Source organism: Limanda limanda, chromosome 13 (genome assembly GCF_963576545.1).
Source record: "Limanda limanda chromosome 13, fLimLim1.1, whole genome shotgun sequence".
In the NCBI taxonomy this organism is placed as follows: domain Eukaryota; kingdom Metazoa; phylum Chordata; class Actinopteri; order Pleuronectiformes; family Pleuronectidae; genus Limanda; species Limanda limanda.
The window spans coordinates 20,595,938-20,620,723 of record NC_083648.1 but is presented as its reverse complement, the minus strand read 5'-3'; the positions used below and the strand labels follow the sequence as shown (position 1 = coordinate 20,620,723).

At 43.1% G+C, this 24,786-nt stretch overlaps 3 protein-coding genes across 4 annotated transcripts; 2 read left to right on the top strand and 1 right to left on the bottom strand.

Moving 5' to 3' along the window:
• Positions 1–429: 429 nt before the first annotated feature.
• Positions 430–9,711, bottom strand: sall2 (spalt-like transcription factor 2). Of its 2 annotated transcripts, none has more exons than XM_061084652.1 (3): positions 9,676–9,711; positions 2,322–6,160; positions 430–2,039 (listed from the first exon to the last, which is right to left on the bottom strand). In XM_061084652.1, exons 2-3 carry the CDS (start codon positions 5,820–5,822, stop codon positions 1,743–1,745), a joined length of 3,798 nt encoding a protein of 1,265 aa, XP_060940635.1. In that variant the 5' UTR covers positions 5,823–6,160; positions 9,676–9,711; the 3' UTR covers positions 430–1,742. The 2 variants fall into 2 exon arrangements, with proteins under 2 accessions (XP_060940635.1, XP_060940634.1); XM_061084651.1 differs by lacking the exon at positions 9,676–9,711 and adding an exon at positions 7,883–7,958.
• A 3,291-nt stretch (positions 9,712–13,002) lies between these two features.
• trim110 (tripartite motif containing 110) lies at positions 13,003–18,261 on the top strand. The gene is made up of 7 exons (XM_061083588.1): positions 13,003–13,491; positions 13,578–13,673; positions 14,073–14,306; positions 15,402–15,424; positions 15,662–15,807; positions 16,853–17,124; positions 17,992–18,261. The coding sequence occupies exons 1-7, from the start codon at positions 13,003–13,005 to the stop codon at positions 18,259–18,261; spliced, it is 1,530 nt and encodes a 509-aa protein (XP_060939571.1).
• Positions 18,262–20,623: 2,362 nt separating this feature from the next.
• Positions 20,624–21,776, top strand: cbln12 (cerebellin 12). Its single transcript, XM_061084958.1, has 3 exons — positions 20,624–20,902; positions 21,379–21,498; positions 21,579–21,776. Exons 1-3 carry the CDS (start codon positions 20,624–20,626, stop codon positions 21,774–21,776), a joined length of 597 nt encoding a protein of 198 aa, XP_060940941.1.
• The last annotated feature ends 3,010 nt before the right edge of the window (positions 21,777–24,786 follow it).

Here is a 24,786-nt window from a genome sequence, read left to right as displayed (position 1 = left end):
CACATATTGTATGTTTATTGACAGGTGTTCATTGGAGTTAATTTGTTTGTATTCATTTGTTTGGGGTAACGTCAGCTTTACAGTAGATTTCACATCACATCGGACAGCTACTGTGCGTATGAAGCTTATCAGCGATGTAAATACACACATACAGAGACAAATGTATACAGACATACACACAGTAAAAAGATGACTTTTAAAATACACACATTTCCTTTAACCCACCTTATGTACTTAAATCGCAGTTGGCCTCATCCAGTCCCCTCATCCTCTCGGTTGATGTGACAAGACAAGGGAAGGTCGGAGCAGACACAAATGCCCTTTGTTTAGATTTATGCTGTGTTCACAGGAAATAATAAACAAGTACACTGGTTACAACACGATAAGAGACTAGGTCATTTTTTTTTCAAATGGCTTTTTAATATGGAGATACTGAATGTACAGTTAAGAACAGACAGACACAGACTTCTGATATATTGTATATAGTAACTTAAAGTTTTAGTAACTTTAGTATCTGAAAACATGTTACAGATAATACATTAGGACCAAACAACAATCAAAATATTCACGAAGCTGAAGGTCAAAAGTCACACAAAGGACCTTGTCCTCACTGGGTTCACAAACACTGCAGCTGTGCTTCTGGTTTGACAGGACAATAAAGTGAAAACTAAACCACTATGACACGAGGGAGGAGTTTATCTGAATCACGGGATTGGGACAAAAGACTTAATATTCCCCACAGAAAATAATCTTCATATTGTTGGCCTTGTTTTCTCTTGCAAAGCAAAATTTTGTTTCACTGATCTAAATTTCTAATTTCCATTTATATCAGGTTTCTCTATAACTTAAGGACTGACTATAGACATGAAACAGATCCAGGTTGTAGCATTTACCAAGAAATTTGGTTCACTTAAGCCTCCTTTGGTGCCAATTGGATCAGATTTGGTACATGATGAGTACCAAAAGGTTTATATATTGACAAAATTATAAAAAATTCTATTCCATTAGTTTACTTTCTGATGACTCACTAATAAGCATCATCATTATTTAAATATGGTGAACCATTTGGGCCTAGTGGTAATTTCAAACATTAATTGTCAATTACTTGACCCAGGTCTGGTATGAAACACTGATACGACAGGGATACTCTTTCTTGATGTCCAAACATAGATTTTTTTTCATGTTAGAATGTGCTTCAAACTATTAAGAACCTTAGCCAGCGTAGTGGTTCTCAAAACTGTTTCTGGTTTACCCTCCCTAAGTAGCCAAAACAAGCTTATACCTCCCCACCCAAGTCATCAAGAATTGTAGGGAAGAAAGTAATGATAAAAGTTTTTAGTGAAATAAAGGTCAACATGAAGGCATCGGCAAACTGACGACTGTTTTTTCCCCACAGAGTTTCATACCTTCAGTTTGAGAACCACTGAGCCAGACAAGGGAGACAAAGGTAATATCACTTATTTTAACAACTCCAGCAACAACTGGACTCAAATTCTTACTTCTTGAATATTTTTTTTATCTTTATTTGTACAATAGCGCTCTCTTTTTTTTAAACACAAGACCAAGTTGATTGACTCACAACTTCCACATAGAAACATATTTACTCTGACTATCAAACAGACTGGCTACTTGAAATGTATTAAGGAAGCAGTACTACGCAAAAGTCCATACAGTTTCACAAAACATAAACATTGATTGAAAACACCAAAACATCAGACAGTCAATCAGATTGACTTGAATTATCACCCCTCACTAGACTCTTCCCCGATTTCTTCGGAGACAATCGGATCCATTTGAGATTGAGCAGGGGATTTCGCTGACTCATTCTCTTCTTGGAGTCCAGTCGGGTCATCATTTGGCTCATTACTGGTGTTAAGGAAGGCTTGGTACTGATTCCAGAAACCTGCTGAGCTTCTGGTGGCAGGAATGTTCAAGGAAGCCATAGATGTGGAAGAAGGTTGTTGTTCAGCGGAGGAACGACCGGTCCGGGCTGGTGGACGTGGTGATTTGGTTACAGCACCATGGTGTTTCATGTGCCCCTAAGAATTCAGAGATTTAAAATTATTTAAGTGTAATGATCATTCTTGTTATAGGTTTAGGGTTAGACACGGTATAGCTTTCAAATATACCCAATACATCAAAGTGTAGAGTAAAATCTACGGTTAATTTAGTCTGACATATGACTAAAGCATACATCGGATTTCTTTTTGTAGACAAATATATCAACTAATTTCTATAGTTTCAATGATGAAAAAGCGAAATACTATGATCCAGCTTATTGTCTTAAAACAAACTTTATACAACAAAAATGACTCAGTTACCTTCAGTCCGCTGCGACTGGCGTACTCTTTCCCACACTCAGCACAGCAATATGTCTTCTTCTCAGGACGAGACATTGGAGATGGCAGGGTTGGAGCCAGGTTGATGGGGACAGAAGCATCCAGAGCTTCACTTGGAGCTAATCCACTAATCTTAACACCTTCCACTCTGTCCTCCCTCCGATATGAACCAAAATGAAAGCTCTGACGTGTCTCCCTCACAAAAGGGGCAGCTCTCTGTGTTGCCCCTCTTAATTCAACATCAATAGTGTCTGCAGACTCCAAATTGGAAGTCTTCTTGAGGTCCTCGTCAGGCACAGTTGCTGGGTCTTGTTTTGGTGTTACTAGTGAAGGAGATTGCTCTTTGTCTTCTTCCATGGATTCTGGTGATTGGGGCCTTGGGGAGACTGAGACTGATTCCAAGGTGTTTGTTACATTAACATTCAGAACATCTTGACTCAGGGTGGGGTTAGAGGAGGTACAAGCAGAGGGGGCACCAAGGGCAGCTGTGCTTTGTAAGTTGTCCAAGTTTGAGCTGGAGCCAAGAAAGGCATCAGAGGAGGTAGATTCTACATTATCTCCACAGTCCTCGTCAATAATGTTAAGGGTTACTGTAGGTTTTGTTACATTGGAAGTAATGGGTGGAGGGTTGGATTTAGGAGGATGATCATCAGCAGTAACTTGTTCAACTCGGTTATCTTGGCTAACTGGAGAATCTTGACCTGTCTGTTGGGAGGATGGCAAAGGGTTACTGACAGAAAGGACAGGGGGTTCTACACTGCCTGGTGATAGTGTTTGCATTGTTGGATTCATGAAAGGGTCAGGGCTAAGGTTGGAAGGGGGGATGAGGTCTGGGCTACAGGGTGCAGATTTGCTAGGATTCTGCTGGATGAAATCACCTGCTTTCATATTACCAGAGACAGGGACTGAGCCAACTGCTTGAAATTGTGAACTTGGCACTGGGCTTTGAGAGAGGCCAGCTAGAGGGGGTGTTTTACTAGAGACAGTATTTGGATCAGTGGATTGGGATTGGGACAAATTTTTGGCATTAGATTCAGGTGGAATTTCATGAGCAGAATCTTCTGTGCCATCTGGGGGCAACTGTCCACCAAGATGCATACGGATGTGGTGCTGAAGCACTAGGGCATTAGTGAACTTCCGTTGACACAGAGGGCAAGAGTTCTGGACCCGTGCATTTGCTGGTCGAGCATGGTGGGTGGCCAGATGCGACCGCAGGCTGCCTTTAGTAGAGAAGGATCGTCCACATATTTTACATGGAAAAGGTCGTTCTCCAAGGTGTGTAGCCTGATGCAGACGCAGTGCTCTAGGACAGCTCAGTACCCGTAAACAAACCCCACACTGATTGGTTGTCAGGTTAGCAGCTGGACCTGTAATGTTCAGTGATGGTAACATGCCACCAACCATGGCACTGGCTGCATTGCTACTCATGCCTAGGGCAGCCATCATCTCATGGGTGAGATTTGAAACAGAAGTGGTGACAAGATTAGAAGATGGTGGGGACGCCATGACATATGTGGTGGAAGTGCTGGCATTTGTGAAACGATTGTTGGCTGAAGCAGTAGTGGTACTGCTAGATAGCATCTCCAGCATGGAGGTGGCAGTGGAGGAAGATGTCCATGGAGAAGAGGAATGGGGAGAGGCCTTCTCTAGTTTCTCCACCAGCCTCTGCAACTTGGAGGTTTCTGATGTAGGAGTAGAGGAAGCCATGGAGGATGGAGTGGTGGTTGGGGCACCTTGGACTTTGGGAAAGGAAGAAAATGGGAAAGAAAGCTGAGAATGGCTGGAAGAAGGAAGTTGGAGAGAGCCTGGAGAAGAGGGTAGTGGTGTGCGCAACAAGCTCAGGGCTGGATGGTTGTAGAGGGATGAGTGTGCAGTAGGGGTTGAGGAAGAAGTGGAGACAGATGGGAAGAGGAGCTTCGGCAGTTGGGCTAGCTGAGAGTATGCTGCAGGAGAAAGTATTGGGGCATGAGGGGGAGTGTTTTCATCAAAGTGCTGCTGCTTGGCACCCTTGAGTAATCCTGTGATGGTGGAAGACGAGGACAAAGAAGAGTTGGAGAGGAGGGAGGTAGCCAGAGAGGAAATGGAGGCTGAAGAGGATGACGGTGAGTGGGATGAGCCAGAGGCTATAGAGGCTGCTGCGGCTACAGCTGCAGCCCTATTCAGCTGGAGTAGAGAGTGGGAAATCAATGCCAGATCCACTGTAGGGGGCAGGGGTAGGGTGGAAGGGGCAGACCCTCCAGAGGCCCCCATAGAAAAGCTACTACTGGTGCCACTGACCTCCAAATTATCTCCACACATTTCATCCTCGGGCCTTTTACGCTTCTTCTGAATCATATTCATGCCACAACTACTGCTACCACTGCTCATGGTCTGCCCCATGTCTGATCCGCCAGTGGCCCCTAATGCAACCCCAAACAAAGAAGGTGGCAGGAGTGAAAGTGAGAGCTCTGGGTTCTGCTCTCGATGGCGTAGGAAATGTACCTTAAGGTTGCCTCTTGTAGTGAAGCGGCTGAGGCACACTGGACACTGGTAGGGTCGTTCCCCTGTGTGTGAGCGTAGATGTATTTGCAGGGCAGAGTCACTGCTGAACATTTTCCCACAAAAGCGGCAACCATGTTGAAGGCGACCAGGGATGTTGGAGCCGGATAAAGGGGATGAGTCTCCTCCTCCTGAGACAGACTGCAGAGCATTTTGGGAGTTTGGGGCAATAGAAACTGATGTGGGAAGGGATGAGTTTAGGAGGGAGAGGCCACTGTGCCCACTCATAGAGGTGGTATTTGGAGATTTCTCATGAAGGTAGCGGTTGGGCAGAGCTAAAGACAGGGCTAGTGGATAAGCAGAGGAAGCCATGGAGATGGCAGCAGAGGATGTGGTTGAGGGTGCAGAGTAATGAGAGCCCATCCCCAGATAACTATGAGCCCCTGAAGTAACTCCTGTTCCTTCCATTTGGGGCTTGTGGGGCTGCAGGATTTGAGATGCGGAACTGCTTGCCCTTGTGGGTCTGTTGGCAGTCTGAGAGGGAAGTAGGGAGGAGAAACATGCCAGAAGAGGAGCAACAGAAGTGGAAGGCTGAGGTGGAGTTGGCAGGGTAGTTGGGCTGACTGCTCTTTTGCTGCCTTCTAAGCAGAGCTGAGGCAAGGGAGGGAGGAAATGCTGTGAGGGTGTGTCTATACTATAGGAGGCTCCACCGAGGCGTAGTACCTGTCTACAGATTTCTTCTGTAATCTGCATCTGATGGATCTGCCTTTGCTGCAGCACCCGCAGCTCCTCCAGGATCAGGGCAATGCTTAACTGGGCCCTGGATGGTGCAGCTGAGGCAGATGTCACTCCTGGGCTGGGGGTGGGAGTAACAGGACTTGGGGGGCCGTCGGGCACGCGACTGGGGCTTCCAGGGTGTGGTGGAGGACATAGGGAGGCAGAGGATGATGAGGAAGAGGAAGAGTTTGTGGTGGTGGCCGACAGTCCCAACTTGGGAGAGGCCATGTGTGCACTTCGGGAAGAGTGGGTGAGAGAACTTGCAGAGGATGTTGGACTGCAACCAGACAGTTCAAGTGCAGGTGAATGTTGAGTTTGGGAAGAGAGAGAAGAGTGAGGGAGGTCAGTTGAGAGGGAGGGCTTTGGGTCTTTGGAGGGTTGGTGGGAGGGCCGGCTCGGTGAAGATGATGACGGTGGACTCTCACTGGGTAGAGAGGGGGTCTGGGACCCCTTGAAAGCTGAACGTAGAGTAAGGAGCAGCTGGGAACTTTGAGGAGAAGATGGGGAACACAAGGGAGAATCCAGGCTAAATGGAAAGGTCTGTGACTTCACTGCCAAGTTGTCATCTAGAGGAATTGAAAGGAGAAAATCTGAATGTGATTTCATCATCATTTACAGTGGCAAGAAAGCATGCTTTTGCTCACAATTACAATCTTATTTATAACAATTATAATTAATAGCCCACATTTCACTTAATAATCAAAAGATAGCAATGACAAGTCAAAATGTTTATCTAGTAAATGGAAGAGTTTAGTTATTAAAAGGTGACTTTTAACCTATAGGGTGAATTTTCCACCACAGCTTTCTTTTCCTCTTTGTCCTGTCTGTCCTCATCAACTACAGCTTCCTCACCACTATCGCCACACACAAACAAACACACACACATATGTGATGCATGAAGGCATGCATGCTTGCAAACACACAGACACAGATCCCACTGGTCTGCAAAAATACACTGCTTAACCATACAGGAGCCTACCTTGTTTCCAGGGCAACATGCTCAAGACAATGGACTTCACCTCAACCCCTCACCCCCACCCAAGTAAAAAAGCAACCACGTCCACACACTGAGACACTCTTCCATCCTTGCCTCTTTCTTCCTCCATTCAATCTGTCTTTCTTTTGTCTCCTTAAGAGCCCATCCCCCAGTAACCCAATGGGGGCTAAATGTTAAGTCCTGGTTGGGTACTGGACACTGTACTGGGTGCCTGATTGGCTGGTAGACTTGACCTTACACACACGGGGGTCACATTCCTGATATGGTTTAGGGCCAGGCAGAGGAAGCGAGGTGTCGTGCAAAGAAAACAACCAGCCCTGCAAACAGACATGATGACTCACAGACCATCAACCAACTTAGCTCAGTAAAGCATTTGGGGACACACACAGCATGTCAACTCACAAGACATGGCAACAAAAAGAAAATGACTTTTAAAGCACAAGGTTGCTCATGCACATGTAAACTTACTACTGTTTGCTTGAAAGCTACAGTTTTATGACACACTACACTAGGCACCCCATTCCTGTAACTGGAGTGAAGTGAATGAATACACACACACATACACACTTCTTCTTGGGTATGTTCATGCTTCAGTACCCAGCAACAAAGCTGAAAGGGGACAATGGGGTCTAATGCTTTTGCAGTCAGAACACCTTATTCAGTGCCTCTAAGATTCCTGTTCCTTGACCTTCTCGTACTCATCTCTTTGCCTCTTCCAAAATGTTCAAATTCACTGTACATTCTTTTTCACAGATTTCCCTCTGTCAGGTTACTGTATGTCCTTGTATTCTGGGTGGTCTGTTTCTTTGAAACTAGCAGTGAGGAGAGAAGACACTTGGGTTTTACAGGGCAAAGAAAGCTGCTAATGGCTGCAACCACAGAGGGAAAATTAGAGACTTTGTAGGCCAGTAATTCCAACAAGCCTTAGTTTTAGAGCAAGAGAGTAAAACATGGCCCACCCTTCAAATACAAATTGAACTTAGCTGTTCAATAATCCCAATTTCTAAACGATGATTACAATTTAATAAGCATCTTTTGATCAACACATCTAAACAAAAAGTTAACATTTCTGTTCAGATTCTAAACCTGCTATTTGCCACATGGTGTTGCACAAGTCTTAGGTCAACAATTGCAATACAGTGCAAAAGTTATATCACCAGTTAAAACACTTAAACACAATTTGCAGGTTGTGTGTGACCCCTATGAAACTAAACTAGTCCAATATGAGTCCCATCCTACTGAATAATATTCTTTTGTAATGTATCATTTTGATGTATAGTCTATTTCTCACCATGCTCATGTATCCGACAGGCACCGAGGGTCAGGCTCATAAGCTGCTGGGGTCGTTTCTGTTTCCGACGGGACATGCTTCTGCAGGATGGGACCGACGCAGGGGCGCATTGGCCGACACACAAGATTTATTCTGTCTCCCTGCACACTGAAAAAAGTAGGTATCTAAATTACTTCAAGGGAGAACAAAAAGGAAGAAAATCTTTAAAGTATCATCTCCAGAAATGTGAAACTGGATGCTCCGGGTGGTTTGGTCTCAGTAAAGCATGGTCCATGTTGGTGGCATTGTGGTGCAGAGAAAAGAAAAACAGGACTCAAGTGCCAAAGAGGCATGTGTGACAGTTTCTCTCAACAAGTTTCCCTTTTCTCAAAACTCACCGTTGGCCCTCCTTCTCTTCTTGACACACACACACACACACAGCTCACTTGTTCATCCACTACTTTGCATTCAAAAGGCGAGTGAACACCCCTTCTTTTCAGCCAAGAGTCCACTGCCTCTCCTCACTAAACCCTCGCGCATTGACGCTCAAGTTCATAATACCCATCACCGCCTGAGCTCTGGATTAGTGATATGAATCTATAAAATCTAAATCTCATCTTTCTGTGCGTAACAGGGGGGAAACTATGCGCACTGATGGGCCCAAAAGCCAATAAGGCTCTGGTTAAATGAATCCTGTTAAAGCAAACCGAACATACAGTGTCACAGGCCGCCTCCTCCCATGCACACACACACACTCTCTCTTATTCTAATCTGTATGAGCTGTGTGTGGTGTGTAGAACAGGCTTCTGTATGTGAGCTCAGTCAAAATGGGGCGGAATGTGCAACAATGGCGTTGAGGGAGCACAGCTGAGTGCACATCACCCTCTCAGAGCCTCTCCAACACATAAGGCCACTGACTGGAGGCACAATGCTCCCTTTTCACCCGCATCCCCACCGCTCACCACGTGCAGGAGAGGTAGTGAAAGAAAGACATGGCCAGAGTGAGGAGGCAAAAATCTTCTTCTTTTTTTTTTTTTTTTAACCCGGGCCCTGCATGTGACACCCAGCCCCTCAACACCTCTACACCCCCCCTCCGTCTCTCTGGGGCTTGGGCAGAATAATAAAATGCACCCGTCCTTTGATTCGAAGTCTAAATGTTATCTTATAAAAACAGGGAGATGTTGATGAGCCGCCAGGTGATGATTAGTCTGAATTATTTAAACCACATCGTCCATTGTTGTAAAGTAGAAGCCTGGTTGATTTAATGTAACACAAAACAGTTTAATTCCCATAATGGTCATATTATATGGACACACATTAAGAAAACAAATCTGTGATTTCCGAACATTATGAAAGGATTAAAAATAAAATCATTAGGTGACAAACATGACCGTCATTGCGTAACCAATGATATTTGGTCAAATCGATAGAAGTGATAACTCGAGGAGTTATCAAACAGTCAAACCTGAGAACATCATCGCTTTTTAAAAAACGATAAAAAAGCAGAAATCTATTGTGCCAACAAAGCATTCGTGTTTTCTCCTGCCATCTCGCTAGCGTGATCGCGTGTCCGTCGGCCGGATCGCTCGTTTCAAACAATGTTTGGAAACAAGCGCAAAATACGGCGCTGGGATGCGCGTCCCCGCTACTGTACAGCGACCTGTTGCACGCCACGCGCGCTCCCACATCATAACAAGTTATGATTCATAAAATATTATGACTCCTCCGAAAAAAATAGTCCCGGATGTGCATTTCCCCCGCAGGCCGCTCGTCGCCGACAAGACCCCGTTAAAAATAAGACAAAAGCAACTTACCATGTTTGAAACGATGATTTTTGGGGAAGCGGTGCTCTATTGTGTAATGACAGGAGAGGGGGGAGAGAGAGAAGAGCTGGGCCGCTCGGGCTGGGAGAGATCGGCTCCGTCTCTCAGCCGGGACACTGGCGCAGCGTTTCCCAATTGACTCCCAGGGATGCGCAGTCGGACAGCCGCATTTTTTTCAATTATTTATCTCCGTCGCAAAACGCGTTAGTGTCTCTTATGACAAAGGGTGATTATGGCTGAATGTATTTACTCTTGGTCCAGAGGCAGCAGAAGCGACGACACACACGCACGCGCACACACACACACACTCGCTACAGGGGGAGGATTATTTTCCTCGGACCGTGCGTGCTGCTCTTCCTCGTCTCTTTGTATTTGTCTGGGCCTGCTCCTGTGCGGCCTGTCTGTCTGTCTGCTCTCTGCGGCACTGTCTGTCTGTCTGTCTGCTCAGCTGTCTGTCTCCCTGTCGGTTATAATTAATGGCCCTGGCCGCCAGACGGTCCTCTGGGAAGCAGTGTGCACAGTTCCCTCCACGTTGGAGAGCAGGCCCGGGGACACACACCCCTGATGCTGGGCTGGGTCAGTCCGATGGGGAGTTAACATCTGAACAGGTGTGGACATCCCTGTGGTTACCCCACCTGTTACTGACAATACATTATTATATACTTACATGCCATCTTATATACATATCCTATTGTATACTAATGGGAACTGATACCTATATATAAACATTTAGATCATATATAATATACTCCAATTTAGTGGTCTGTAGTGAATTTGTGTGTATATATATAGCACATAGCATTATATACCCACTCATTTTGTATACCATACCTGCCTATAACAGTCTTTATGTGTATATATATATATATATATATATACTCCTCACCCTGTGCCACTTCACTTTACAGCAGTACATTTCTACAAACAATATTTCTGTCTGTGGTAAAAGGTTCATATTATGTACTTATTTTCTGTATTTTATTCTACTGCCTTTTTATTATCTTATCTTGTTTTGTCTTTTCTTATTTGGATACAATATATTGAAAATATGTAGAAGTAAATGACGCTAATAGTCAGCATTCATCTTGAATGTCTTAAGCTTCACTTTTAATGGAAACACGACAAGGTCCTTCCAAAGTATAAAATTATCACAGGACAGATTATCTCATTTCAAAGTCCCTTAAATAACCTTAATCCTTACCTAATCCTGACCCTAGCTCAAAGTTGACAGGTGACTAACAGTGACAGCTCAGTTAATGTACAGAATAAATGATTGCAATACATTTTATTCATATATGAATACAATGCAGTTGCTTTCAAAAAATATAAAATTAATAAACAAAATAGAGCAAAAGAATAAAATACGTAAAAGTATACAGAGGCACTGAAGACACTTTTACCACATTCATTCACCCACCTCTTGATTTTCAGTTCTGCTGATTTGTGATGTGGGGGGGGACCGTGGTTTGGGACATTTGTTATTTGGCCAATTTTCCATCTTGGCTGTTTTTCTTTATTCATTATTGTTTTGACTGACATTGGCTTGACCTCTTACAGCCATGTGTTCTGCAACAGTGTGGCTGGCAGACACTGGGCCTTACGCCATGGATCAACACGGCCACTAGGTGTCTCTCTGAGACACAACAATTTAAGGCATGTTGTAATGGGTTTGATGAGCTCTTGATGATTTCAATTATGACATTACACACACATTTCTTTAAAAAACAAAACAATCATATCATCATAAAAAGCGCAGACAAAACAGCAAGTGACAAAAAGTTTTGGCAAAGACTTTTATATTATAATATAATATTCTCTCTCTAAAATTAGTTATTTTATAGCTGCTCATTTTTGAGCTGTGACTCTATTGCAAAACATTATAATATAAAGTAACCCTTATAATTCTGCCCATGACCCCCTCCCACCACAGTGTCACATGACCTCGGTGAGTCCAGTGCCATGGATGAAGCAGTTCGGGGGGAGGTGAATCTGCTGGGATTAGTCTACACGGTCAAAACAGTGACAACGCAAGCTCATCGATGGCCACGGTCCGCAAACACCAGGACTCCAACAGGTAACAAATCCCACTTTTACTTTTGATATTTATGAAGAATGACCATGATATCCAGTAGAGATGAACGTGGTGAACATGTAATAGTGGAGCACATGCAGATTAATTTAGACCAAGAAGCTGTTAAGGATGATCTTCTGATCCCTTCATCGCAACAGCTTGGGTCTTTGTCAAGTTAACACGTACAGCAGGGCCGTGTTACAACCCTTTGCACTTGCTGTGGTAATCAATAAATCATAGTTTTCTTTACTTATCAGCTCAGTACTGTGTGTCATTGCTTGCTTAGTAAATTATATGTTTATTTCTCATCAAAATGTCTCACAAATGTATGGTTTATTTCCCCCTATGTGTTGAATAGGTCCTGATTCAACATTAAGGTATTTGCAGACCTTGTATTGTTGATGTATTGCCTTACACAACTAGATCATGAGGTTTTCCCAGTAATAGTGGTTACATTGTTAAGTACTCTATACATAGAGCACAGCAGGAAAAAGCCCAGTAGACAGGATTACTGGTCTAAGTGCACAGTTGGAGTGAAAAAAGGATATCCCATTTGTCACCAGCGTCTTATATCCTGTCTGGGCATCAGTTCTTCTTACATGGAACAGCACCATGCAGGGCACAGACATTTTGAGGGGCCATTGCTCAAACTTGAAACCAGGCAACACCCCTGCACCCACCCTCCATGCCAGTGTAAATTCACACATTATTGCAGACAGGCTATAGTTTCCTGTAAAGCAATATGATTTTGTGTCTTAAGCTCAAAAGCCACAATAGTCAAACTTGGAATCTGTAAAGCATACATTTATGAAGTAAATTAAGCAAATTCAGACTTCCCTCACAATGTATAGTCTGTTTGGACGGGAAAACATGATGAGGTACATAGGGCCTCCCTCTGCATCATATTTTAATGTGATATGATTTTATTTGGAAAAACTTTAGCAAGTATTAGGCTACTGATATTAATGCCATAAAAAATAATTCTCCAGAGGGGCAGCTCAGTCAAAGAGAGTTAAGGGACAGTTTCCAAAGCAACTTTAGGCCTGTTGGTGCACATGTAACATTGTCTTTCTTTTTGTGCTGCACAGACCTGTGAGTCATTTGTGTGTTTTTATTATGTGGGTTTGTTTGTTAAATGGAATTTAGTCTCTGTATTTCTGATTTCTGTCCTCTGTATAAATCCACTGGTTTGAAGCGTTGTGTGACACAGACACAAAAACACATCCGGGTCCTTTCTCCCACTCACCATGGCGTCCCTGGAGGAGGAGCTGACCTGCTCTGTGTGCCGCGACATCTTCGGTCAAGCCCACCCCCTTCCCTGCGGCCACAGCTTCTGCCCGGCCTGCATCCGTGAGGCCTGGAGCAGCCCGGCCGAGGGTAAAGTTCCCTTTACCTGTCCCCAGTGCCAGGAGGAGCATGGTGAAGTGTTGTGCGACTGCTGCTCCCCTGAGACAGAGAAAGGGCAGCCGTCACTGGCCGTCAAAACCTGCCTGAGGTGTGAGGTGTCGTTGTGCAAAGAACACCTCCAGCCCCATCTGGAAAGGCCGGCGTTTAGCACCCATTTGCTGGTGGATCCGCTGGGCGACCTCTCCCAGCGAAGATGCCCAATACACACAGAGATATTCCGCTACTATTGTGCAGATGAGATGGTATACTTGTGTGGGGACTGTCTGATTGAGGGAGGCCACGTTCAGCACAAAGTGAAAGCACTGAGACAAGTGGAAGATGACCTGAAGGTGAGCTGGAGGTGTATGAAGGTGTGTTTTTAGTATGTTTGCTTGTGCACCAGTGTAAGGTTGCTGAAATGATTGTGATTCAACAGGTCATTCTCCAGACGCTGCTCATAAAAGCAGAGGAAAAAGTGAAAGATGGAGAGAGAATCCTCAAGGAGCATGAGAATGTTGATTCCACTATGGCTGTGAGTAAAACTATGTAAACCCTGCAAAGAAAAACTAACCCTAACCCTAACCCTCTTAGGAGGAAATAGTCCAATGTGTACTCCCCAAGCTAACACCCATAAGGGATCACAACTTTCAATCATTTTCATGTATTACATTACATTATTACATTTCATTTAGCTGACGCTTTTATCCAAAGCGACTTACAATAAGTGCATTCAACCCCGAGGGTACAAACCAAGAACAACAAGAATCAAGAAAGTACAATTTCTTCAAAAATAAAGCAAAACTACAAAATGCTATCAGTATGTATGTATGTAATATGTATTACCCTCAGACGGCCCTTGCTCTATATATGCCTTTTTATGAAATGATCACAGATCTGACACCAATCACAAGCCACTCACCTCTGTTTGCAGGACTCCATAAAAAAGGACGGTGCCCAGGTGGAGCGCCTAGGCTCAGGACTGCAGGTTCAGGTGACAAAGCTGGTGGTGGCCCTGAGGGACATCACCAAGACAGAGAGGCAGCAGGTCATTGATCGTGTGCACCAGGACTGCTCCAAGCTGAGGGACGACATGAGCCAGACGCTGAGCATCCAGCACTACCTGGTCTCACTGCTGGCAGAGACCGACCCCTTTCTGCTCATCTGGGTAAGAACAGACCCTAGGTACATTAACAGTGTATTGTAGTACTTGTAGGGTAGCCTCAGTCAATAATGATGATATAGTGTTCTGAGCTGTCAGAATTACCGGTGAATGCAGTATAGCCTCTGAAATCTCTCAGCAGCTATTGAGCCGATTGGTATTAGATTTTGTGTAGATAAGTGGTTTGTATTTATGAAGGGCTTTTCTAGTCTTGATGACCACTTAAAGCTCTTTACAGCCATCCACACAGACATTCATTCAGTGCAGCAATTTAATCACATCCAACACATCATTCACACATTAGCAGCACAGCCACCAGGGGAGGTTTGGGATTCAGTATCTAGCCCAAGGACACTTCAGCACAGGGAATAGGGTAGACTGGAATCACACCACCAACCCTGTAGATAGTGGACAACCTGCCCTCCCTCCAGAGCCACAGTCTCCTGTATACACAGGATGTAAAGTGTATACTGACCTCAGTGATCTCCTATACTTTTCCATTTACTGCCATAGTTTTCACTCATTCCGAGAAATGTCGACTACATAAATTGATGCAAAATTTGGTTCTGACATTCATGTATCCTAGAAGATTGTACAAATGACTTTGGATTGTCATATAATTCATTTCGTATGCATGTATGGTATTCATGATCCCCTCAGGATGAAATATAATCTTTTGGATGATCCCTTAACTTTTAGTCTAGTGCCATCATCTGGGCAGAACTGGAATATCCCCAGTTTTAGTCAAGCTTGAGAACTTTGTTGCAGCTTTCTTGTGTTTTTATTCATCCAATACCTTGGTTAATAAGGAAATACCCCAAATAAGCACACCCCTTCCGTTGCACTTTCCGTTCAGTGCTTATTAGCAAATTTTAGAATGCTAAACTAAAATAATGAACATTATACCGACATTCTAATTGTGAGCATGTCTGAATGCTTACATCGTGGTTCAAACCACCAGTGCGCTGAAGTGAAGTGTTACAGAGCTTCTAAAAGAGCTGTAGACTCTTTGATAAAGTAGATCTCAGAATATATTGTCATCAAACAGTTAAGTAAAAAAAGTATGCAGCTGAGCCATGACCTTGATTCTTTCTTCCTTAGGCCTTTCAATCAGATGACACAAGGTAAGAAGAAATCAATGATGATGCATTATTAGATGTCTTGAAATGTGTTTATGTAGATATTTCATGCACATTATGAAATGTATGCCTGTGTGTGTGTGTGTGTGCGCTGGGGATAGAAAGACAGCAAGAGAGTAAAAAGGACAGATGGCGTTATTACACAAGCCTTGAATCTATATGTTAATCGCTTTAAATCACACTTTTTTTCCTACTGTACTTGTATGTGTTCATTTGCTGTAGGTTAGTCGCTGACCTGAGCAGCCCACTCTTTGTCCCTGAGGCCGTCAGTCAGGACAGAAAGCATATCTTGGAGGACATAGAGAACAAGTATCGAGAGTTCATCACCTCCACCCTCCGATGCCTCAGTGAACTCAAGAGGGAGCTCTGTGAGTCACACAGTGACACACACACACACACACACACACACACACACACACACACACACACACACACACACACACCAGCCTGCCCATTCATTTTAATTCATTAAATTAACATTTTAGGGAACTACACTGATTCACTTTCTGATCCAGTCTTGTGAGAAGATTGATACCAGCCTTGTGTACAGCTTAGCTTAGCATAAGGACTGGGAGCAGAGGGAAACAGCGGGAAGGGGTCTGTTTGATTATAACAAAACTACACCCATCTGGTCCTGTAAAGCTCATAACACATTATATCTTGTTAGCTCAGTTCTTCACATGACACTTGTGAAGCCTTTGGTTTTGTATGAATTTAGCAAACAATGAGTCAATTAGGGATCTTCATAAGTTATAAGTGTTGGACAGAGCCATGCTCACTGTTTCCTCAGCCAAGGAGGTTATGTTCTCATTTTTGTTTATCTGTTAGCAGGATTAAGCAAAAACTACAGAACCAATTTAATTGAAACTTGGTTGAAGGGTGGGGTATTGGCCAAGGAATAACTCATTAACTGTATCCGTTCTTTTACATGTGGAGATAGGGCGTTGGCAGGGGGGTGCGTTCTCCAAGCGCCTTTCTAGTTTCATCTGTTTCCAGTTTTTCTGCTTAAGTAAGCTAACAGTCTCCTGGCTAAGCTTCATATTTAACAGACATATAGGAGAGTAACACTGATCTTCACATCTAACTCAGCATGAAACAACGTTGGATATTTCCAAAATTATTTTGAAGAATTTGATAATCTCCTTATTTTAATTTAATTTGTACATTCTCATCTGATTTGAGTACCACAAGTGGTCATCTCTGTGTATTAACTAGACTGTGTTTGTGGATGTTTGCATTTCGAAAATATGAGTTTTCATATAATAAAGAAAACGTTGTTGTTTACAAGAGCAGTGACATACTATAGATTATCTATTGCTCACCAGAGTCAGAGTTAACCAGCAAAATGTCCACAAATAATATAATTCAAGCAACTCAACATTACAAATGTTATTTTATTTTCCTCTCGTACAGTAACCAGTCCTTTGAGTCTGGACACAAACTCTGCCCATCCTCTCTTGAGCATCGCAGACGACCTTCGCTCAGTGACGCGAGTTAAAAGCCGCCAGCCCTGTTCAGCCCACCCTGAACGCTTCGACCACTGGCCGCAGGTTCTCACCGTCCAGACCTTCTCCTCTGGGACTCACTACTGGGAGCTGGAGACTAAGGGATTCTGGGATATTGGCGTCTGCTATAGAAGTATTGGAAGAAAGGGGAAAGATGCCAACGCCTTTGGGAACAACAAGGTATATGCGCCAAGTAGCTGGTTTTGTTGATAGCACTTTCACATGTAAAGGTGCTATATTTCATTTTCAGCCACAGATTCATTGTTTTCCATAAAAAAATACAATTTGTGGGATCCTCTAATCCCAGTGATTTTTGTTCAGCTTTTTCTGGCATTCCTTTGAGCTTGTTGTGTGGTTAAAGTGAAAATAAAAAGGCTGTTTTGACAGGTTTTTTTCCTTTAAACTTTTCTTTCCTCAAACATTTCACTTCTGGTAAAAGTAGAAATAATTGGACACTAAACACTTGCTATTAGATAATTAATTAAATTATTAAAGTAAAAGTACTGGCTGAGTATCACCTATTTCCAAATGCAAAGGTCTACTCCATCATTATGGCCGAGTGGTTTCTTTTTCACTAGAGATGATGCTGCTGCAGGTGGCGGGGTCTAGTGTTACCTGCCTGCTCTGATTGGATCAATGGCCCAATTTACACTTTCGTTATTGATAACCTTTAAAATGTAAAATACATAAAAAAATATGTGAAGATGTTATACAATGCATTGTAAAAAAAGTGTGGAGTAGAAAGTACATCTGTTATTTGTAGTGAAGTAAAAGTGAAAAGTACCTTAAAATAAAGTAAAGTACAGTAAAAAAGTTAATGTACTTAGTTACATCCCACCACTGCATACGAGAAACACAGAATCCTCTTCCAGTGAGGTAAGGTTAAGGTAAGGTTTCCCTAAGGTTTCAAAGTTTTCATGACACAGATGATTATAAAATTCTACATGTAGCACCTTTAAATATGATCAAAGAGTATCTATGCCTATTTGACACTTTAGATTTTATGCCAAATGATCCATCATTAAATTGCCTGTTCCAAATCTGCAGGTATCATGGAGCTTGACACAGCAGCATGACAGGAAGCTGGCCGCCTGGCACAACCGCAGAAAGACCCGCCTATCGTACCAAATGACCACCAACCGAGTCGCCGTGGCAGTGGACTACGGTGCAGGAACCATCACCTTCTCTGAAGTGGGACTATCCAGCAACCTGACGCACCTTCACACCTTCTCCACCTTGTTCACTCAGCCCGTGTGCTTGGGCTTCGGACTCTACAAAGCTGATCTCAACAGCTGCATCTCTATCGTCAAAGTCTGAGATGAAGGAGAGGCAAAAGAGGCCTGAGATAATTACTGCTGGCACCTGCACTGGTTTGATGTAAATAAACACACTACAAGACAATATAGAGTTGATTCATTCCCTAACAAACACAGGACTCTGCACTGTACTCTGAACTTTTGCCAACTGGAACTTTTTAGCGGAGCCCGTCCTACAGAACCACTTCACTCCGAACGGTGATGAGGTGATTCTGACATGGAAATAATATCCGACAGAGAAGAGTCGGAATGTTAGTAAGTGGGAGAGAAAATGAAGACTCATGTGAAAAAGGACAGAAATAGATTTTCATATCAAGACTCCAAGGTTATTATGTGCTTTAATTCCATAGTGATTTAAAAAAGCAAGTGACTACTGGCTACTGACAATAAACTCTGCTGCCAGTTTATTGGATACACTTCAATAAAACAGATGCAGTCTAATACAACAGCGTTTTAATAAACCCTACAGTTGTACTGTTCCTGTTTTTGTTGAAGAAATTGTATTTAACTTTGTTTTCATTTTGAAGGCTCTACTTTATGCTGCTGTTGACTTGTATTGCATCAGGAGGGGTTTCTAATATTTAGTCAACCTTTATTAATATAAATGGGGGAAATGACATGTAAGAATCCCTGTTTTGTTGTGGTGCACAGGCCTACCTCTGTGTGACTAAAAACGTATTCTGTTTTATTTGTTTAATTCAAGTCTACCTTTGCCTATCACCAGACTGTTAAACAATTTATATTCCAGCCTTTTATCTAATATAGATGATTAAAGTAGTTACACTGGAGGTAGAAACATTTTTCTTTACACCAAGGTGCACAGTGTGTGTGAAGACACAGATGAAGTAATCCCTCTGCATTGATTGCATCTTAAAGGAAAAAAACTGCCAGTCACTCACTAACTGTACACTTCGCCGATGCCCATATTAACATGGCATTTTCTTTATTTCAGTAAAGGTGAGTGGGCGGATGAACATAGAGGGAGAGAGAAAAGAAAACGAAAAAGGGAGGTTGCTTAAAGAGAGAGAGTGAGCGACGCACAGGGAGAGAGAGAGAGGGAGCCGAGCGTAATCTGATTTGGTTTCCCTCACACTGACGGCCCAACTGTCAGAGAATGTGATAGAGGAGGAAGAGAAGAAGGATTGTTGACCAGTCATTCAGATGGGACTCTTTTCACCTGATATGGAATACAAGATTGTCCAAATGGAAACAGGTGATCATCTCTATTTCTTATTCACCCAAAATTCTGGAATTGTTCATTAAAGAGCAAACAGTGGTCAGAGCACGTTATAGCACTTGTTTAAAGTTAATATTAGATGGTGATAGATCATTTTGCTCTAATAGGAATAAATCTCCAGACAAGGAACATTTGTGTTTGTATGTGTCATTAAGAATGAGATTTATTCATTCATGTTGTGCTAATTTCAATCAAAGATGAATTTGTGTAATTTCAAAATACATTTCTCAGTAATTGTTTTGATCTGCTGAGGACAAATGTGACTCTGTTCTTTAACTTTAATTGTTATGCGTCAAGTCAACACAAAAGAACTTGGGGAGAAAATTAATAAATTGTAAAGAAGAGACAGTACAACTGGTGAATGTGTAGGCGTGAAACAAAAGCACAAGTGACAGAGGGAGAAAAAGAGTGTTTGTTGTGTGAAGCGATGGGAGGGTGTGAGGGAAAGGGAGGGGGGGGGGGAGTAAGTGTAAATGACAGATGGTCACTCAGTGGAGTTGTCCCCCACTCCCTCTCTCTTTCTCACTCCCTTCTGGGTCCTGCATCCTTCTCCTGTCACCTCTCCAGAATCTTACCTCATCGTGTTCTTTTTTCTCTCCCTTCACCTCTCATCTCCTCAGCGCGTCTCTCATCCTCCTCGCCTGCATTTACAGTCTGAGCTTGGATCTTCACTCGCTGTGCCCGTACCTTATATCTTCAAACATTCTCTCTTCCTGTCCCCAGACATTTCTTCTCTTTTGCCTTCTTGTCTTATTTTTTGCTGATGAAATCAACTTGAAAATACCCAGAGATTTCCCTGCCCCCCCTCCCCTTTTTTTTGTTGGTGACTGTCACTCTGGCCCCGACTGACACAGCACATAAGGCACTCAAGAGATTTGGGGTTTGTGGGGCAGACAAGAAAACCAGAGAGAAAAACAGAAAGCCTGTGATTGACAGCAATGGCCAATGAACCCTTCTGAATTTCATTTGAATATAAAATCATTTAAGATCTTGCCACGTTAGCATAGAGGCTAATCAAACCAACTCTGAACTCTGGACATTTATCTTTCACCATAGCATGTTAATTTACACTTCAAAAGTGACTCTTTTTCGTAGCATATTTAATCAGAGATCTCAAGCATCAATCATGCACCCGAGGTCCCTTCATGTTGACCTCCTGCTGCTGGGTGTGCTCCTTTTGTGGGGACCCAGGGAGTCCAGGGGCCAGAATGACACAGAGCCCATCATCCTGGAGGGGAAATGCTTGGTAGTATGCGACTCCACTCCTTCGTCCGAGCCAGCCGGTAACGCCCTGGGTATGTCGGTCCGCTCCGGCTCGGGGCGAGTGGCCTTCTCCGCCAGCCGCCAGACCAACCACGAGCCCACGGACATGAGCAACCGCACCATGATCATCTACTTTGATAATGTGAGTGAGTGACTATTGTTTTACAGGGGGATTTCTTAAAGTATGCCATTGTGCATTTTAATATATTAAAGGCTTTAGGCTATGTGAGATGCTCATTAAGGTTTAAAGTAGAACAGAACAAGAACAGAATGGAATCTTTTCATGCTGTAAAAATGTAGATCACTACGCTGTACTTTGACAGAAGTCTGACAATAAGGAAAAATGCATGTTGCTAGGCAGAATATCTGCATTTCATTGACTTTTTGAGCTATTTTTGTAATAGGACATGTAACAATATGTTTCAGTAGTTTGGGAGAGTAGTCTGAGATCTAACTTCTTGGTAAAAAATAACGACCCAAGTGACCCTGGAGTGAGCAGGAATGTCTGGGAAATCTTTGACAATAGGGCCACTGTTTGTTCCTTGTCCATAGAGCTTTTTTTGTAACGCAATACATTGAAGTGCCGTTTACTGTTGTATGTGAACTGTCATATATCAGATTTTGGTGAACGTTGGCACTCATTTCGACCAAGAGAGCAGTGTTTTCCTGGCACCAAGGAGAGGAGTGTACAGCTTCAACTTCCATGTTGTGAAGGCCTACAACAGGCAAACTATCCAGGTACAATACCTCACCACATAAAGGTGTCATTCCAGCAGATCAACATGGACGCTCTAATCCTTTTATCTCGTCTGCTGTAGGTCAGCCTGATGTTGAACGGCTGGCCGATGATTTCAGCTTTCGCTGGAGACCAGGACGTGACCAGAGAGGCGGCCACCAACGCCGGTCTGGTGATCATGGAGAAGGGGGATAAGGTCTATCTCAGACTTGAGAGAGGCAACCTGATGGGAGGCTGGAAGTACTCCACCTTCTCCGGGTTCCTGGTCTTCCCCTTGTGAGGAAGATAGATGGAGAGCAGGTTGAAGCGTTGTGTGGGTGATAGGAGGAGAACTGGACGGAGCAGGAAGTGGGGAGAGATTGAATGAGTGGAGAAAAAAGTAGACACGTTTCAATCTGTAACTGAATACAAAGCGCATGAAAAAGTGTGTTTTATGCAAAATGCAGAGATGATTGTGCAAATTAACCTAATCTTCAAATAAGAAAAAAGAGGGTTTGTCTATGATTTTCATTTGCTAGGTTTCTGTGCATAAATACTTGATGTTATTATTTAAGAGATGTTTTCATTGTGATACAATTATAACGTAGCCATGTGCAATGTGGGCTTCTGTGCAAAGACTAGGTGAGAATATCTCTTTTTTTTATTCAACATGTTTGAAACACTGCTGTGCTCCACATGGCATCCTGTCTCGCTTACAAACCCACCAAACATAACAACCTTTATTCTGCTGTGTCGTACCACTGATGCTCCTCTATATGCCTGTTACTCTCCTGCAAAAGTTTATTTACACAGAAATTTATATGAAGAAATGTCTAAATAAAATCCTATGAAGTTCCCTGAGTATTTTACTTTCAATACTGGAATGCATGCATTGTCAGGTATTTATTTTCACACATACAAGATAATATGAATCACTGCTATACCAGCTTACATAAATAACTTGGGGTTGATAGTGTTGCATGCTATGGGTGTGACAGATAAACCCTCTCATCTTAAAGAATACCTCTCCTCTCTCTTTTGGTGATCACCACGGCAGCTGTTTGTAAATATAGCTCTCACCAGCAGAGTTGGCGTTGGCGTGGACCAAGCAGATCAGCATGGGGCCGAGTGTATGTGTGCCGTATAGCGGATATTCCTCGCAGGGCAGCAGACAGATGGAGGCTTTGGCGAGCGGGCCGGCTCCTCTCTGCAGGGCTGCCATAGATAAAGTGTGGGGTGCTGTCACATGTAGTCACTTATGCCTCCCTGGTTCATGACCACCACCTCCCTCTCTCTCTCTCTCTCTCACTTATTCACTTCCATATGTGCTCCCACATTATTCGCATCATGCTTCTATGATATATCGAACAATGTCATGATTCATGGTGTCACAATAATTTGAGTAAGCTTTAATGGTAATAGATGGACGACTCATACATACATATTGTATAATTTCTGACCATCCTTTTAGTTTCAATGCATAAAATTAGGTCTTACCTAAAACTTTAAATTAAACAAAAATATATTGACTTATGCAAGGTATGATTTTATGCCATGTAAGGTGAAAGGCTCAACATGATATGAAACTTAAGGCTGTATTACTAACTAAACAAAGAGGGCATCATGCTGCGGTAGAGAATCCCACTGCAGAAATTGGCTAGTGGTAATGTAATTAATCATAGCTTAGTAGTTTGGGAATTTGCTCAACTGAAATACAATATCATCTATCGCTTGAGGCCCTGTTCAAAAATTGAGCTGTGAGACATGCATTATTGTGTTCCTAAATTAATTTGATTTCACCAGATTACCAACAGCAAACAAGGAGACATACACATTGTGCGAAGAAGCACTTTTGCTCAGGGGACACCAAGCAATTCAGCCCAACTATGTTTAAAGTAAAACTGAGAATCTACCAAATGGATTTTTTTTTATTTATTTAATGTGACTCAATACCATGATCACATGGTTCGCAGCACAAACAATGGCTGAACAGATGCTATTTAAAAAAGGGAGGTATATTCTTTTATTTTAAACGCCCGGTGTAAAATAATTTATTTAAGCATAGATCGTTGGTTTTAATAATTCTTAAGCAGATACAGATTCACAATAATGCTTACTGTCTTACATAAACAAAATATGATATTCATCACCCATAAAGTTTTTATTACAAAGGATACAGATCTTCTGGTTTCTATTCAGCCTTGTATGTCTTACATCTCCTTTGGGATTCAGGTGTTATTCATCATAAGATAGCCTGCCTCTACTGTTGTTTTTCACACAACACATACAGTATATCAGTATATACTCAAGTTTAATCTCTTGTTTGCATTCTACATGACGTACCTCTGAGCTCACTCTGCCACTTTGGAATCAATCGATCTTTTGTCCTCTGCTCAATGGTTAGTTTCAGCCGGTTGATATTGCAAAACTTCTGTGTGAGGTAAGACACACACACAGTAGTCCAGTATCTTTTAAACCCGTAGGACCCATGCCAATACATATACACCCTGGGGCAGCTGGGGCTCAGGAGTAAGAGTGTGCCGTCCAATAACCAGACGGTTCGATCCCCCATTCCGTGTGCCAAAGTGTTGGATACCGTACCCTAAATTGTATGATTGATGTGTTATAGAGAAAGTGTTGGACATGTTTGCACTGCATGAATGTGCATGTGACTGGATGGATGGCTAAACTGCACTGTGGTCATCAAGAGAAGAAAGGTCCTTGCTGAATGCCGACTCTTCACACTTGTTTTATGCAGACTCAGCAAATAGTGACACATTATTCCACTGAGTTTAGTTTCTCCATCCTCTATTGTGCCCCCTCCTCCCCCCAGTAGCCATGAACTTTTTATTAATAATTCTACAATAATCATTCTAATTCCAATAATTCTACCTAATAAAAATAACATCTCCGCCTTTGGCCACTGGAGGGCGCCAATTCCCCCCACCCACCCCCCAATTACCACCACTCATGAGCGCAGTGAAGGCGTCACATTGATACCTACAATAAATCTGTCATCAATATCTCAGTCTCTATAATTCCCACCGATCCGTCCCTCTGGGTCACGTGGTGAGTGTGTGTGTCCCTGGACCGTAATAACGCAATAATAACAGCTATCGCCATTCATTTCTCGGTGTGGACTGATGCCTGAGCTGAGGCCAGAGTCATAACCCGCTGGTAAGGGCTGGTGGTGTCCTCCACAGACAGGTCGGTGGAGTCACAGGTGATGGAGACACGGTGGGTCCCCCCCCCCTCCGCTCCGCTCTGACAGGCCTGTGCTACACACAACCAGCCTGAGAGGAAGTGAGACG

Coding starts and splice junctions, on each gene's coding strand:
- sall2 (XM_061084651.1), bottom strand. CDS start 7,958: ATGTCCCGTCGGAAACAGAAACGACCCCAGCAGCTTATGAGCCTGACC. Junction 6,161..7,882: donor CTGTCGGATACATGAGCATG/GTGAGAAATAGA, acceptor CAATTCCTCTAG/ATGACAACTTGGCAGTGAAG. Junction 2,040..2,321: donor CCAGTCGCAGCGGACTGAAG/GTAACTGAGTCA, acceptor CTGAATTCTTAG/GGGCACATGAAACACCATGG.
- trim110 (XM_061083588.1), top strand. CDS start 13,003: ATGGCGTCCCTGGAGGAGGAGCTGACCTGCTCTGTGTGCCGCGACATC. Junction 13,492..13,577: donor AAGTGGAAGATGACCTGAAG/GTGAGCTGGAGG, acceptor GTGATTCAACAG/GTCATTCTCCAGACGCTGCT. Junction 15,425..15,661: donor TTTCAATCAGATGACACAAG/GTAAGAAGAAAT, acceptor CATTTGCTGTAG/GTTAGTCGCTGACCTGAGCA.
- cbln12 (XM_061084958.1), top strand. CDS start 20,624: ATGCACCCGAGGTCCCTTCATGTTGACCTCCTGCTGCTGGGTGTGCTC. Junction 20,903..21,378: donor TGATCATCTACTTTGATAAT/GTGAGTGAGTGA, acceptor GTCATATATCAG/ATTTTGGTGAACGTTGGCAC. Junction 21,499..21,578: donor ACAACAGGCAAACTATCCAG/GTACAATACCTC, acceptor CGTCTGCTGTAG/GTCAGCCTGATGTTGAACGG.